The 16,179-nt window shown below is 55.2% G+C and overlaps 4 protein-coding genes across 4 annotated transcripts; 2 read left to right on the forward strand and 2 right to left on the reverse strand.

Moving 5' to 3' along the window:
* Window positions 1-4,218: 4,218 nt before the first annotated feature.
* SLS55_003327 (uncharacterized protein) lies at window positions 4,219-4,942 on the reverse strand (the record flags this gene model as incomplete). Its single annotated transcript, XM_066774804.1, has 2 exons — window positions 4,219-4,557; window positions 4,937-4,942. The coding sequence occupies 2 exons, from the start codon at window positions 4,940-4,942 to the stop codon at window positions 4,219-4,221; spliced, it is 345 nt and encodes a 114-aa protein (XP_066634923.1).
* A 1,376-nt stretch (window positions 4,943-6,318) lies between these two features.
* SLS55_003328 (uncharacterized protein) lies at window positions 6,319-9,781 on the reverse strand (the record flags this gene model as incomplete). The annotated part of the gene is made up of 7 exons (XM_066774805.1): window positions 6,319-6,534; window positions 7,259-7,666; window positions 8,560-8,650; window positions 8,719-9,011; window positions 9,073-9,391; window positions 9,516-9,599; window positions 9,657-9,781. The coding sequence occupies 7 exons, from the start codon at window positions 9,779-9,781 to the stop codon at window positions 6,319-6,321; spliced, it is 1,536 nt and encodes a 511-aa protein (XP_066634924.1).
* Window positions 9,782-10,672: 891 nt separating this feature from the next.
* Window positions 10,673-11,595, forward strand: SLS55_003329 (uncharacterized protein; the record flags this gene model as incomplete). Its single annotated transcript, XM_066774806.1, has 2 exons — window positions 10,673-10,953; window positions 11,010-11,595. The coding sequence occupies 2 exons, from the start codon at window positions 10,673-10,675 to the stop codon at window positions 11,593-11,595; spliced, it is 867 nt and encodes a 288-aa protein (XP_066634925.1).
* A 1,028-nt stretch (window positions 11,596-12,623) lies between these two features.
* SLS55_003330 (uncharacterized protein) lies at window positions 12,624-15,665 on the forward strand (the record flags this gene model as incomplete). Its single annotated transcript, XM_066774807.1, has 2 exons — window positions 12,624-12,722; window positions 12,834-15,665. The coding sequence occupies 2 exons, from the start codon at window positions 12,624-12,626 to the stop codon at window positions 15,663-15,665; spliced, it is 2,931 nt and encodes a 976-aa protein (XP_066634926.1).
* Between the last annotated feature and the right edge of the window lie 514 nt (window positions 15,666-16,179).

Here is a 16,179-nt window from a genome sequence, read left to right on the forward strand (position 1 = left end):
TCTTTTACTCTGCCGTAGCATGAAGCGACGGATAGCAGAACCGTCTCGATCCGCGTCGGTGTGTAAGGGCGTACCTTCCTCATCCAGTAGGACCGGATCAAGATCGGGATCTCGATCGGGACTCGAGCCGACCTCCGACTGCACTCGATGCTGGACATACACGGCGCGCACATGCAGGGGTTAGGAATAAGGGCTTGGATAATGCCGAGCTGTTGGGGAAGGTCTGGCAATCAATACGAGCGAGTTGCGATTCGTTGTTGGTATAGAAGCGTGACCATGTACGTCCGCTTAGCACTACAATACTATCGGGCAAGTGACATAATCCGACTATGCTGCTTTGCAACTGTTTACTTGCACGTTGACTGGCTAGCCTTCTGAGTGCCTCTGCAATTGGCTAGATTGTTGCAACACAACCTGATGTGTACTCGTACTAGAAAGAAACCAACGGTCTGGAATACCAGCTGCATCTGCCTGCACGACGTAGAGGGCGCGTCGGGCTTTGGCGTTTGAGGAGATCTCTTCAGTTGCTTTGCCGGTCTGGCAAGACTACTAGCTTGACATACTGTGCAGTGGTACATAGTCGGGGCTGAGCGCTCCCACATCCGGCCACAAGATCGGCGCGTTCAGCTCTACGTCATATGTCCAGACAGTGGCAAGATTAACGGTGGCTGGCGCCTCTTTCGACATCAGTGGAGCATGATTCTTGCACTTTGTGTGCATCTTAATTCATCGCCGACATTTATGATTCTATCGGAGCCCACCACCCCACATGGTCAGTAGTCTATGACGTGGTACTCCTCAGGACTAGACGTAACATCATCAATGCGAAGTTGGTGCGATGCCGTGTTTATCGTCTACAAGACGTATTCGCGCTCGTCGTTAGTCTGCCTAATATTCACAAAATTATCAAGTTTGTTGACCTCCGTATCCATCAATAAATATCTTCGCCAGCCTTTGCACAGCACCCCGAGACTATCCCCATTCGAGCTCCCTGTGTTTCTCCGCAGCACTTGCAGGCGATGTGGAGATTTCAGGGGCAGAAACCTATGTGGTTGGACTAAGAAAAACAAAGGTGGCCATGACTTCCATGTGGACCTCCTCGACATATATCACTTTATCTTTTGGTAGATTTGGGTATTGATAAACAAGCCCGTGGTCTTCGCATGAGCTGCCGCTTTCATTGCCGTGCAGTTTTGGTGGGCCTTCTTCGGCGGTTCATGCATAATGTGAAACCTATGTATTCTGCCCGCCGCCTGCTCCCACATCAAAATAGCCACTCCAGATACACTTCTGGACTCAGCTTTGAACGGCTCAGTGGTCTAGTGGTATGATTCGCGCTTCGGGTGGTGTTCCCAGTCTTCTCTAGAAGTCTAGAAAGCACAAATATGCTTGTAATGTGCGAGGTCCCGGGTTCGGTAAGTTTCCAAGTTCGATCCTTACTGAATTACCAGTCAACTAACGGTTGAATCAGATCCCCGGCTGAGCCCCATTGAACATTCTTTTTTGCCTTTTGTTTTGAGCCTCTGCGACTGCCTGTGTGGTGTAAAGTGATGAAATATTGAAGACCCTTTTTGCCACGATACTGGGGCGTTGTGGGCCGGCCGTTTCTCGGGACGCGAAAGAAATGTACAGGCAACAAATTGAGAGGTTTGCTACCGGATGCTGATAGTAAACTTGTCATGCGAGTTATTGTCGATGTTTTAGCTTTTTGAAGGAGAGTGACTTCGCCGGTCGGACATCAGTTGTATCAAACACCACGATGAATTCGCCTCTGTCAGGACTCACATCTACGTCCTGACAATGAACGCGACTGCAGAAGTAAACATGGCCCAATATCTCTAAAAGGCGGCGACCCATAAGCTTAATCCTTGGCCCGCGCCTTGCAGCACAGCAGAATACAAAGACTTCAGTCTTCTATGTTGCGGAGCGTTCTGCAAACGATCTCAAGAGATACGGAAGAAAGGAGCGTAAAACGATCCTCCATCATAATCAGCAGATATCTTTGGCCCACCACCTGCCGTCAACAATCCGTGCCCTGGCCCTCTAAGCCCCACCAAGAGCTATACACTCTTCCTACATGGCTAATTGAACCTGATGTCTGGCGGTAGATGTCTGTGTTCAAGACTGCATCCGGATATAGATTCCACTATCTATGTAAGTAGATATTGCAATGCCTGAAGTGCCGACGTGAGTATTGCAATAGCACCGTAAAAAGTAATGCCTCGCCTGCTCATCCACTTCACAGGCAAGGCTATCGCACCTTGATTTCCTCAACGTAGCAGTCCCATGCTTGAAAACGTCGACAATGAGGCGCCGGAGGTTCTGCGAGGTCGTTTTCATTAAATTACAGCGGCTTCGGCAGTAGACTTGGGGAGTCGAAGAGACGTCAGAGCGTTGGCATGGTCGTATCGCTGAACATGCGTCCAAATAATGTTTGCTTCAACTCCGCATGCCTGATGGCAGCGATGTTGCAATACGAAATTGACCTTGCAATATGGGGCAGGATGCCCCAGAGAGGTAACTGTGGCAGCAACTTCCAACGTCTGGAGTAAAATGAGGGCTCGAGGTCGTTTTCTAATCGAATGAATTTTATATTGTTATGATGTCATTGGCCGGTTGCGGTGAGCAAACATCTGGAATGTGTCGAATCATTGCCGAATGTCGCACCAGGGGGTCCAGGGCCGCTCGCATGAAGCATGCAGGGCTCTGCACCCTCTGCGGCTTGGTGGGATCGGGATCAGCACGGCATTTGTATTAATAGGAAACGTGGATACTTTGTGGCTATGTATGCGATCTCGGCGGTTGGCGGAAATTTAGAGGCGAGGCCCTTGGCACTACCAGCCAACCACCATTCGACACAACCCCTCCCGTACGAGGCTGATTGAACGTCTGCCCTGTCGTTGCAAGCGCTTTCTATTTTACTATTGCTCTATTTCGTCCGCGCTCGGAGTGCTGCCTTGGTGCTGCACACGCTGGACTCAGCCCTCAATGGCAACTCCTTCGAGCAAAAAAGCAAAAAATCGGGGCCGACATGCTGCGCTATCTTTTCGCACCTTCATAAAGTCCCTACTGACTCTGTATCGACGTGCAAAAAGCCCGGCAGCACTGCAGTCCCCTGTACCATCAAGGCGCATTCCTCTTCGACCAGAAGGAAAACTGCAAAAGAGGGAGATTGCGGCTGTTTGATGCCAGAACTTCAAAGGAGGGATGTACTGCAGTGAAAGAGCAAAAAAGAAAGGTAATACACAGGGTCTTGCCGCGGATCTGGGGTACTGTTAGTTGGTGTTGACGAACTTGGGTTCGAACAGGTGAGCTTACCGAACGCGGGGCCTCTCGCAAGCAACTTAGAGTGTTCCCTAAGCGAGAATCATACCACTAGACCACAAGACCGTGGATTGGTAGCTTCTATGAAGCAGTTGAACTTGAAAATGATTTTGTGGATAATATACCAATAGACCAGGCTTCAACAGTCGTAAGAGGATTCTGGACACACCAAAGCGTGTATCAGACCTACGCATGGCTTGGAACGAGGTTAGATACAAGAATGACATGGTGGGATAGGCCTGTGATGATCAGAGGAATTCGTTGAGTTGTTACTCCAGGAGCTCCATTTGATGAAGATTTGCTTCGCCAAGTGTCAATATATCCACACAGCTGTTTTTCCGTACACCCGAAGCCCCCCGAACACCGAACACCAAACATGGAGACATCAGTCATGGGATCGTGCTCTATGTGTCCATTCCGGGTCACACTGCCGTGATCGCAGCTGATCCTATCGGCGCGGATTCCAAACTTGTGGTAGCACTCCAGCGGAGGACACTGTTTCCTACTGCAAAACGGTTGAAGACATGGCCATGGAGCTACAGAGTGTGTGAAACTGTGAGGCAGTCTGGAAGTTTCATTCCATTAGTAACGTCAAACCCACCGCTCTTCCGATACGCACATGGCAGGTTGCAAAAGAATTGAGCACATCCACATCTGCCTCTGAAAAATAGTGCACCACACTCGTATGGATAGTCATTAAAATATCCGGCCGTAGGTGTGTGGTTTCTGACACATGCTGTGCGCATAAGGTTTTGAAGAACCATCATACATTCAACAAATTATGCAAGACTTCTTGAGGTGATTTCGCCCCGTGCGTCGGTATCCCGCATCAGAAACGATCTCTCTTGACCCTTCGCCAGCCATATCCATTGGTGAAAGGACCCGATGCTCTCCTCAATCATCTTCGGGGTACTGGGGCAACCTGTCCCTCGGATCCGCGAGCGCATGCTTACTGAATGTGCAATAACCAAATTCCTTGGCGGTGAAGACAGCACCCATGCTGAAGAGCGCACAGCAGACTTCGGTGAACACCTTGTGCTCGTCGAATATGGCCTTGCACTGGTCGTAAGTCAGAGTCAGGTTGGCCGGACTGTGTGGGCGGGCGCGGAGGAACTTGATGGTTGCTTTCACGATGTCGAAGTCGTTGACAAGGACAGAGGCGGAGTCGGCAAGTGAAGTGGCAGTGAAGCCAGGCTGCTGGTTGTCGGGCCCGGTCATGGTAGTGAACTGTTTCTGTATGGTTGGTGAAGCCTTGTTTTGGATGCACTTGAGGATAACGGAAATGAGCACCGTTGGATCTCTTAAATAGTCTTACCAGAAAGCTGTCTGTGGAAGCACTTGACCCGACAATGGATCGCCTTGTCACTTGATCCCGCGTTGTGGAAAAAAAAAATTGGGCAGGTGGCCGTTTTCCTTTGGGTACACGTGAAGGGCGCAGCATCCACAAATGCTCGCAAGTGACCAATATGACGTCGGTTGGTTTGGTATCGTAGCAAGTCCAATGCAGCCGGAGCTATTGACGAGATGTTGCTTGAAGATATCATGCAGTACTTCCGTGGGTTGTTGAACCCTATGTCTGGACGCGTTGGTACAATTTTAAGTCTCAATCTACGTCCATATATGTGTTTGAACTACCCAAAGATGCCATGATCAAGTTCTTCGCAAATTGCTGTGATCTCGTAAATCCATGCATGTCCACCCTAGTACGGGCCAACCCTTGCTTCAACTGTAAGCTGTTCTGGGTATCAGCATTACTGACCTCGTGAAACCCAGGATTGGCATGCATCGGAGCAGAACCGGCTTAAAACCTGCGCATTCCAAACTTGCTGTTGAAATGGTTCTTTTTAAATTACTACTATCCGAAGGCTGTTCCAATAATGCCGCATTTACACACATGGCCTTCGTACGTGCCCAATATAGATGCAACACAACTCGAGCCGTGCCAGGACATCTTTGATTGTTAGTAAGCATCAGACTCTGATTATTCGATGAATCACACAGAAGTTGGCCCAATTCTTACGTTTGATGTAGCAAAGGCTCCGTTACCTCTACATGTTCCGAGGCAAAGTCAAGCACATCAGATCCCAAGACCCTGGCCTCACAGACTATCCAATGTGTAGCCCCAAAAAGTTGGTTGTAAAGGACATTCAGTGGTTGGAGAGCCGGTGTTGCTACTAATGCATGCATTGCTTTGGTCGTCCTAACAATAAACGCGGTTTTCTTTGCTGTCTTGATAGCCAAATATACAGCTGGGATGGAGCAGCCTGTTCTGTTTGAGGGCAATTGTTCTACGACAGAAAAGCTGGCAATTTTGAGTCATGTTGCGATCAACATTCTCAGCACACTTCTTCTCAGCGCCAGTAATTGCACGATGCAAGTGCTGGTGGCTCCGAACAGAGAAGGGGTGAATGAAGCACATGGGAGAAAGTATCACTCTATATCGGAGTCCAGTCTCTATAGAACTTCATGCTTATCAGCAAGTACAAAGCTGTACCCTGGATCTTTCTTTTCCTGTCTTCAATTCCGCTACACCTCATGTAAGTTTGGCACCGCTCTACAAACAGAATTTGGCATCCTGCTGAAGTGAGTATAGATAAATTCGGTAATATTTTCTCGCCTCGGGGGCAACGAGTACACTGTAGCAGTCGTCACATCCCAGTTTCTGAGTATCAAACCCTTTAGCTCGTCAACTATCAACACGGTGAAAAAGTCGAACTCAATGTCGGACTTATTTTACGACACTGGGATCAGTCTGGAGGGCGATAACTACGGGTACTACTGTTGTAGAGGCTCACCCAGGGATGTGACGTGTTTTCCGGAGCATTACCACGCAAAATACCAAATGTGTTTGAAAGATTCTCTCAATGGAACTGCGTGAAGTATAAATGAAATACCTGGTATCTAAGACTGTCTCCCTATCCCTCTCACCTCCCTCGTCCTAATCATCTATTTTATTCTTTGCCGCGGCGAGAAACCCTTCCTCGCCTCTCACCGTCAAAGTCTACACATCATCCTCGGAGGCCTGCTCTCCAGCACCTCGCTCAGGTCGCCGTACAACTCCAACGACCTCCGGATGCGATACTCGTCGAACTTCTCCGGCTGCGCCACCTGCATGATCCACATGGCGGCATAGATCTCCTCGTCGTCGCTCAGCGGCACGTGGCAGTCGTGCAGCTCGTCCTCCTCGATCTGCTCCACGTCCTCGACCACCTGCATGATGCGGCACCGGTTCAGCAGCCCGACGGGCGCGTCCGTCTCGAACCCGAGATCCTGCGCCGCCACCGACCGGTAGAAGTCCAGATAGCCGATCCCGTACCCCTCCACCGGCCGCCGCGCCAGGCTCATCCGCAGCGCCGCCTGGACGAACTTGTGCGCGCGCAGGCCGCGCGCAAGGGACCGCCAGTCGTACCGCACGCCGGCTGCGGCGGCGGTCCGGTCCTTCTGGCGGCACTGGGCGGCGTCGAGGTCCCAGAGGAAGCCGACGAGGTCGCCGGCGACGAGGCCGTCGCGCCAGAAGGACTGGCGCAGCTCGATGCGGTTGGCGAGGGACTTGCTGCACCGCCGCAGCCGCAGCGTCGACGGCGCGGGCAGGAAGGAAGTGATGCGCTGCAGGACGTCGATGGGCATGCCGTCCAGCGCCGGGCGCGGGTATTCTCGCCCGTCGTCGTCCACGCGGTACTTCAACGGCGCCGATGATGATGATGATGTCGATTCGTCGTCGTCCGATACCGGGCGGAGCTGGGACAGGACCCATTCCGTCAGCTCGGGGATGTTGGCGGGGTCGGCGCAGAGCCACTGTGGGTCTCGAGGTCAGCACGGGCGTTGGTTGTGATCGGGGACGGCATGTGGAATGAAACGGGATGTCTGCTCGGACGCAATGGAGATGAGAAACGAGGGGGAGATGAAGATGGAAATGGAAATGGCGTCGCCGTACCTCCCATCCGCGCTCCTGTCCCCAGAAGTTGCGCCAGAACCGCGCCGCGCCGTAGTAGCCGTGCTCCCATCTCACGCTGTGCGACTGGCTGGCGATGCGGTAGTGTAGTCTCTTGAGCGAGACGTAGAAGTGCTGCATGACCGAGTTCGTCGAGGGCTCTGGGTAGGTACCGCCGAAAAACCTGCGGCGGCGCGCACGTTCTGCTATGGTCATGCATGTGCTGTGCATGCCGTAGACTGGTCCGTCGAGCTCGCTCCATCTTAGGAATTTGTTGATGGTGTTTTGTCTCGAGCTCTCAATCTGCTCAATGGCTTGCACGAGGGAATCAATGCCCTCTACCTTTCTTCGCCCTTCATCTTCCTCGGCGAAGAAGGTGTCCTGGTCGACCGCGGTGCATTGGCGCAACCACTAGCACTGTTAGCATGGATGATGGTCAAGGTAGGCGACAAGGTTACCTCTGTGTCTTCCGAAGAAATGACTGAAGCATCATACGAATATGGCGACCCTCTCACGTCGGGATCCACGTCCAGCGAGCTGAAAGGACATCCGCAGATGCAGCAGTACGTGGTGGTTGCGCGACACATGGTGTTCTCTCGGTCTTCTCGAAAGCTGGCAGAGTGCGGACCTTTTGTGGAAGCTATTGTGGGGCGATAGGGATCCGTCTCTCGAGGGTGGTGTGGTCGCGCCTGACCTCATGCAGGTCCGCGATCAATGTGCTTCCGGATCTTTTTCGTCCTGTTTCAACTGCTGCAGCCTGGACTGCGGAAGGAGCAACAAGTTACAAATTGCTTGACTGCACTTGGCAACTCTATGCTCCGGGCTTATCGAACCCCACGCCTCTCTCCCGAGTCTGGACGCGCTGATGATGTGCTCGCATGGATGAGATAGGGCCGAATCCGAAAGTCGTATGAGTCAGCCGTCAAAGCTGACCATAAGCTCTCATAGCTTCTTACTGATAGATATATACATGAATTGTGCTTTGCATCTACAAGCTGGCCCTTCAAAGAATGTAGATAGATCTGAAGAGAGATTGGGCCCGAATCAAAGGCTGTTCGTCCAGAAATTGCAACGTAACGTAGCAGGACGAACTTGCTCGTATTTGCCCTCGAATGTCAAAGCTGAAGAATGAGATAGAATGAAATGGTTTGTACAGTTCCAGGGTTGCTCAATATCGACAATGAATAGCATCACTCGGCCCTCTCTGTTCAGTGAGTCAGCTGCCACCTTCTTCTGTAGGTGGAAGTGCAATTCGCACAAGCACTCAGCTGCTTAGAGATCTCCGAAGCCACCGCATCGTGTACAGGGAAAGTCGGGTGCAGAGTGTTCAGCCAGAAGTACTCGTTCACGGCCACACCGCACGCGGCGACCGTCGTGTTTTGCTCGTCAGTCCCACTGTGGAAAGCAAAAAGTCAGTACCGTTGAATCAACTAATAACGGGCAAACAAAACATCGGAACGTACTTCTCGTAGTCGGTGCAGTAAGCAGTGGTGTTCTTGAGACCGGCAGTCTGGGTGTAGCTTGAGGGATCGTCCAGAATTTGGTTGAATAGCGTATGGGCATCGAACGTGAAGACGGTCGTATCGGCGTGTTTCTCCTGAAGAGAAGAGGCAAGGTTGGAGATGCGCGTGTTGAAATCAGTGACGACAGGCTTCTCGAGATCAACGCTGTCGCTGCCTTGGCCAGTGGTGAGAGGCGTGCGCTCAAGAGGCGGCACATTCAGGAAAAGGAAGTTACGAGCACCACTGGTGTAAAGCTAGGGTATCACCGTCAGCCGTATTCTTTGAGATGCTTGTGCTCTACGAAGGCCTGCTTACCTGATCAACAAGGCCGCTGTACTCAGTGAAGATGGAGTCCATAAAGGTAGTGTTTGTGGACCAATAACTGTTTCCGACATCGTTGACGCCGATCCAGATGCTGAAGAGAGTGTTGTCACTCTCCCAGACCTTGCTCGTGCCATCGGCTCCGTACTTGGGAAGGTACTCGTCCTCGACTTGCTGCTTGAGCGAGAGCACCGTGTCTGCGTAAGGCGCCACAAGCGCACTGTCGACCGTAGCCCCACCGGAGGCGAGGTTGTACGTCTGGAGTAGCGAGGAGTTGTACTTGTAGGTCAGGTATCCAACCCAGTTCGGGCCGCTGCAAGTGAAACGTCAGTAGGATGTGCTATCACGGGAGACATGGACAATAACGCACTTGGATGAAGTCCAGCCACTGTCCAAACGTCAGTAAAAGCTCAAGCAAGGCGGCGGTCTAAGCTTACGGATACTCCGGATTTCCAAAGGGGTTCTCAGCACTGGGCTGGGTCGAGTTCACGTCAAAGCCAGTCTGCGTGTAGCTATCACCGCTGCAGGTTTGTCAGCCAGATACACAGCGGGTGGCCAGGACTCAATGTGGGACGTACAATGAGAACCAATACTGAAGGCCGCCGAAACCCGGCCAGGAAGCATTGGCCTGGCGGGGAGCAGGGAAGGCCTGGGCCCCGGAAGCGGACAGCGCAGCCGCAATTAGAGCTGAGATTCTTGTCATGGTGTAAGAAAGTCACAATAACAGGCAAAGACAAGTGAATGAATGCAATGATAGAGGGTACCAGACCTGAGCGAAAAGAAGCTTGTTGCTAGCGAAGAACGGGGGCTATATAGGAGTGGTTTCCTGACATGGAATGACTGGTCGGGTAAAAGACCAAGGCGCCATGACAGGCGATTTGGTGCACGGAGACATTAGGCGTGTTTCTGGTGGTCTGTTTCCCGTGGCAGCCATATGCAATTGGCGGCAGCGGTAGATGCGGGGAGGATGTGCGCAGAAAACGGCTGCTCCGTGCCCGAAAAAGGTAAGCCTGGCGGAAGGCAGATCCGGCATGAAACAATGAAACAGCATCAGATAGAGAGGACTGGAGAAACTAAATCAGTCCGCCGGCAGGACGCGCCGAGCTCGCGCCCTACGTTCGGCAAGCCATCAGCTGTTCGTCGCAGCCACTATACAAGCCGGCTTCTCTGTCAGCCTACACCTCGATGCAGAGTGAAAGAGGTGGCAAACCCGCTGTCAGTGACGGCGGGCAGGATCGCACCTCAGCGGCTTCTCGTGCAGTGCATGATCGATCGCCCTATCCATGCAATATAAGTACGTTTCAGAGCGCGGGCGCTGTCGCCTCGCTTGGGTCTCGCCCGCCTGCTCGCCCGCCCGTATTTAATAAGCTTAGCATCGGCGGCCATGGCTGAGTGCTGTGGACTGGTGTTTCTGCAGGGCTGGGTGGCTCCTCTTGCATGTTTCGTGAGGGAGAATGAAGGCTGTGTGGAGGCCGGAGACGAGAAAGTCGCGCCGCCTGGCCGTCGCGCCGGCTCTTCGGGGCTCCACAGCACAGCGCCATCTGCACACGTCGCCGCCCAAGAAGCGCATCACAACCCGTAGCCGCCCGACACCATGGAGTTCAGCATTGGCTCCATCTTCAAATACCTGTTCTACACCGTCGTAGGCTACGTCCTTGTCGGCTCGCCTCTCCTGCGCATCTTCCTCAACGAAAGGCCACAACATCCAGACCTTGCCGAAGCCTTTGCCAGGAGCGACCGTCTCGTCATCCCCGACGAGAACCTGGTCTGCCCGGACCATGGCTACAATGTCCATGTCCTGAGCCGCGACCCGCTCGTCATCTACATTCCCGGCTTCGTGAGCGCCGAAGAGGCCAAGCACATGGTTGCCATCAGGTGAGCTCCGTGCAGACGCATCTGCCGTGTGTTGCTGCATCCTGACCGCCTTGCAGCGAAGACAAGTTCAAGCCGTCAACCGTGTGGACTGGCGAGGAAGAGCGTCTTGACCCGAGCGTGCGCGTGTCGGAGAAGGCTGAGATAGAGCGTGACGAGGTGGTGCAGTGCATCGAGGAGCGCGCTCGCCTCTTCCAGGGCTGGCGGCCGTTTACGTTTATCGAGAAGCTCTGGACTCAAAGATACGTTTCGGGCGGTCATTATTCGTATCACTTCGACGGGCCCACCAACATCGCCCGAGGCGGTCGAATCTCCAGTTTCATGGTCTACCTGGATGGCAACTGCACCGGCGGCGGCACCAACTTCCCACGCCTTGAGATGCCGCCTGGCCGGCAGTGGTGCCAGTTTCTCGACTGCGACGACCGTGAGTCTGAGGGCATCACGTTCAAGCCCATTGCCGGCAATGCTGTGTACTGGGAGAACTTCCGGCCGGACGGGTCGGGGTACGAGGAGGCGTGGCATGCCGGGCTTCCGGTGCAGACGGGCACCAAGGTTGGCCTGAACATCTGGAGCTGGTACCAGCCCGGGTACGACCCGAAGGCCGTCGCGGACAACGAGCAGCCATCCGACAAAGCTGAGCTGTGAATGCTGCCCCGCCAGTTGTTGCGTAGGCAATTGCCGCAAATGCCTGGACGTAGGTATGAGGGCTCTGAGACCTCCTACGTGGGCAAATGTCCGGACGCGGATGTGAGATGAAAAACTGTACATCCATATCGTCCGGAATCTCTCTGGGCTCATGGGATTCCTTCGTTGGGAGGGGCTGCGCGTGGCCGGCCGTGTTGGCCAGGAGGGCGGCAGGGCGAGGGCAGCCTTGCCGCATTCTGACAGCTCGCCTGCCCTGATTTGCAAACGCGCCCAAGCGGGCGATGCGGCCGGGTCGACGACACCATTTGCCTGGCAGTATGTGTCTGCCCGTAGCCGGAGTGGGCGGAGGGTGCAGGCGGGCCCGGTATCACATGGACATCTGTCCCACCGCGACAGGTCATCGCCAGCGAAATGTACACATCCAACGGCAATGCGCCGACACAATAAGCAGAGTGAAGCACAATGCTGCGCCTACACCTGCCGCCCGCCAGCTGGCAAGGCCGCGGCGGTGAACTGCATTGCACGTGACTCTTATCGCGAGTGGGCCTCCGCGGATGCCGTGGCGGGAGCTCCGGTCGCATTGTCCGCAGTACGCGTCCCACGCTCGCGGCTCAAAGACGGCCAGCAAACACCGCGCTGCTCTTTCGCCGCTCCGGTGCTGCTTTCTTTCACGTGCGCGTGCAGGTCGGCGACATTTCGACCGGTTCGTGGAACCAGGCTGCCGCTCCATCACTGGTTAGCCGCGCGCCCATAGCTCTGCCTAGCCCGGCTCCCTCTCCACGCTCCAACGTTCGCCTCACGACTTACCTCCTCCTCCTCCTCATCGCCTCCACCCTCTGCCAAACCCACTGCGCTCAAGGCCAGTTCCTGCGCAGCTTCATCCACACCCTCGTTTCCGACGCCCCGCCGGCGAGGCTCGAAGCAGCTCCGTCCCGTTCCCCTACGTCACCGTACCAAGAGTCACCGCCTCCGCTTCAGCTGCTCAAGGCTGCCGCGTTTGCACCATGGCCACCACCGTGCCCGTCACCATGGACACGCTCATCACCATCAAGATCTCCATCCAGGGGAGCAACCGGAAGTTCAAGATCCCCATGAGGGACTTGGGCGCTGGTGTCCTGCCTGGCAAGGTGAGTGAACCTGTGACGCTGGTCCGAGGCTGGGTGATGCACAGCTAGCTTCCCACTCGGACAGCTCGGAAAATGCGAAACTGCGACACTAACGCGTCTCCCTTACTATAGCTCCGCCAACTCCTCAACATCCCCTCCAACCAGGACGTTATCTTCGAGCGCTTCTCCGACAGTGCTGGCGCCTACATCACCCTCGACCCGGAGAACCCTCAGGTATACAAGACGCTCTTCCGCGCCGCAAAGGCCAAGTTGAAGCTTCGCCTGCGCGCCACCATCGTCGAAGACCAGGCCGAAAACAAGCCCATGGACGCGCTTCAGTCCATGCTGGAGGCCGGCAGGAGCATGCCTCCCATCCCGCTTCCCGTGCGCACCGCACCCGCACTTCCCCAGCAGGCTCAACCTCAGCCCCAGCCTCAGGCCACCTCCCCGTCGCCACCTCAGCCTGGTCCCATGCACACCGGCACTATTCCGCTGTACCCCTACGCGAGGCTGCCCGCTTTCCACAAGACAAACATGCGGGCTGCGAACTCGCCGCCCGTCCCGGCAGCTGCACCCACCAAGCCGGAGCACCCGGTTGACACCGAAGGCGAGGCACCTGTGCCGAAGCCGTTCCCTGCGCGCGACAGTAAGCGTTCTCGTCTAGCTGTCGGCCCAAGTACCCTAGAGCTAACAGCCACAGACTTCTTCTCCGAGCTTGCTAGCATGTCCCGCGACCGCGAGCTGGCTCTCCGTATGAAGGAGTCGACCCCGGCGCCCCCCTTCTCCTGGTCCGTCTACTGCAACGTTTGCGACAAGCCTATGTCCAACGAGCACTACCACTGCAGCATCTGCGATGAGGGCGACTATGACCTCTGCGACAACTGCGTGGCGTCTGGCCACCACTGCCCTGGTGAGGGTCACTGGCTGATCAAGCGTTTCATCAAGAACGGAAAGGTCACCAACAGCACCACCGAGCGGGTTGCTCCCAAGCTTAAGGAGGAACTCGAGGCTGAGCCTGAGGTCAAGGCCGAGCCCGAGGAGAAGGAAATGCCCGGTGCTTTCACCACCGAGAAGTTCACCGCTGAGAAGAAGCCCGAGCCGGAGCCCACGCGCACCTGCAACTCGTGCGTCAAGGTGTTCTCTGAGCGCAACTTCGTTACCTGCGCCGACTGCGACGACTTCGACCTTTGCATGTCGTGCCATGTTGGCTCCCAGCACGGCCACCACCCTGGTCACGCTTTCAAGCCGGCAACGCCCGGCGTCATCGGACCTCTCGCTGAGTTCCTCTGTGCCCCAGGCCGCAACGTCCGCCACGCTGCCGTGTGCGATGGATGTGAAAAGTTCATTTTCGGCGTTCGCCACAAGTGCCTGAACTGCCCTGACTGGGACTACTGTGCCGAGTGCATCAAGGGTGCTACGGAATCCCACCCCATGCATCGCTTCGTCCCTATCTTCGACCCTCTGCCCGAACCGCGCACCCACTCGATCCGCCACTTCGGGATCTACTGCGATGGTCCTCTCTGCAAGGACAAGATGAACCAGACCTACATCGAGGGCGTTCGTTACAAGTGTGCCGTCTGCTTTGACACCGACTTCTGCGCCAACTGCGAGGCCCACCCGAGCAACCGCCACAACCGCACTCACCCGACCATCAAGTTCAAGACCCCTGTCAGGAACGTCAGCGTCACCACCATGGGAGAGGACAAGAACGGTGCTCCTCTGCCTCACCTGGGCGACGCGCCTCCGTGCAGGCGTTCGTCGGTTGCGTCTGCCTCTGCAAACGCCGCCACCCAGGTCCGCACCATTGCCGACCTCAAGCCCAGCGAGGATGTTGCATCCAAGTCTGCCAAGGTCCAGATCAAGGACCTCCTCGCCGAGCCCATTGACGAGAAGATCCAGGTCGAGGACCTTATTGCGAAGGCCACCCTCAGCTCCAAGTCTCCCGAGCCTGCCCAGGAGAAGGAGGTTGCGACGTCTGAGCTCCAGGCCCATTTCATCCGTGACACGATCTGCGATGGCACAAAGATTCCTGGCAACTCCAAGTTCCTCCAGGTTTGGACGCTCCGCAATCCTGGTCCTTTTGCTTGGCCTGCTGGTTGCTCGGTTCGCTATGTTGGTGGCGACAACATGCTCAATGTCAACAACGAGCACCCTTGCAGCACTACCGACATTGCCGAGGCCACCGAGAGCAACGTCATCGGCCGTACGGTTGAGCCTGGCGAGGAGATCTCGTTCAGCGTGTTGATGAAGGCTCCGGCTCGTGAGGGCGTTTGCATTTCATACTGGCGCTTGAAGGCGGCCGACGGTACTCCCTTCGGTCACAGGCTTTGGTGCCACATCGAGACCACCAAGCCCATTCCCACCCCACTCCCTGTTGAGTCTCCTCAGTCCACGGATGCTGAGCGCACTCTGGCCCGTCTGAGGGAGTTGCGCGAGCGTCGCCAGTCGAGGGTTCAGGAGACGGAGAACCACCGCGCTCTCCAGCGTGAGGCTATGCAAGCCATGGTCAGCCGCATGCAGAGGCTCCATGAGGCGCAGGAGCAGATGAGGCAGCGCCAGAAGGTGCTCAGGGCTGAGCTTGCGCAGAAGCAGGCCGAGCGTACTGCTGCTGCCCCGCCCAAGCCGACGGTGGAGGATGTTCCGGAGGCGGACTCTTCCGAGACCACGGTCAAGCCGGAGGTCCCTGTTGAGCAAGAGGCCGAGGTCACGACTGAGCCTGCGTCCTCTGAGGGCAGCCAGATGATCTTCCCCACTCTTGAGAAGGAGTCCCCTGTGAACAGCACTCACGTTTCCAGCCCGCCCGTGGAAGCCGACAAGGCTACCGAAGCTGCCTCTTCGGTTCGTGACGAGACTGAGATCTTCGAAGATGCCGAGACGGTCGACCTCGTGTCCAGCGACGATGGCTTCCTCACCGACGAGGAGTACGACGTGCTCGATGCCAGTGATTCGGAGTTCCCTGCGTGAAAGAAACTCGTGAAAACAGACGGAACCTGAGGGTGTGCGGTTACACTTGCTGAAAAGCTGTGCAAGGCTGCGGCGCCGATACATTTCCTTTTTGCAAGCTTTGCTCTTCTCTCCACTAACTTTGGCGTGTATTCTCTCTGGATGGCTCTGGCGCTTGGCTAACTCGACTGGTGCCACTCTGTACCAGCAATGGTACAAGTGGCAACCACGTGGACACTCCTTACGATGGCATACGGATAAGGATTATGGGATAGGATTATGGGTATCTTTCTGTGGGGTTGTTTCCTTCTACTCTTGACAGACGTAGCTTTCAAATGAAATTGAGTCTCCAATGAACCAAATTGGGCGCGGTCACGGAACCTGGTGCATTAAGGCAACGAAAGTATAGGCATGGAGGATGTTCTGAGATGTAGCACAGTTTAATGTGAAGGAGTCTGAGAGCTAGTAGGTCCAACGGGTTTGCGAAAGCTCTCAGACCGAAAGAAGTAAAGCGCGTCGCATTCGTCTGAGCCTA

This window comes from Diplodia seriata (assembly GCF_021436955.1).
Source record: "Diplodia seriata strain FDS-637 chromosome Unknown scaffold_3, whole genome shotgun sequence".
NCBI classification, from domain to species: Eukaryota; Fungi; Ascomycota; class Dothideomycetes; order Botryosphaeriales; family Botryosphaeriaceae; genus Diplodia; species Diplodia seriata.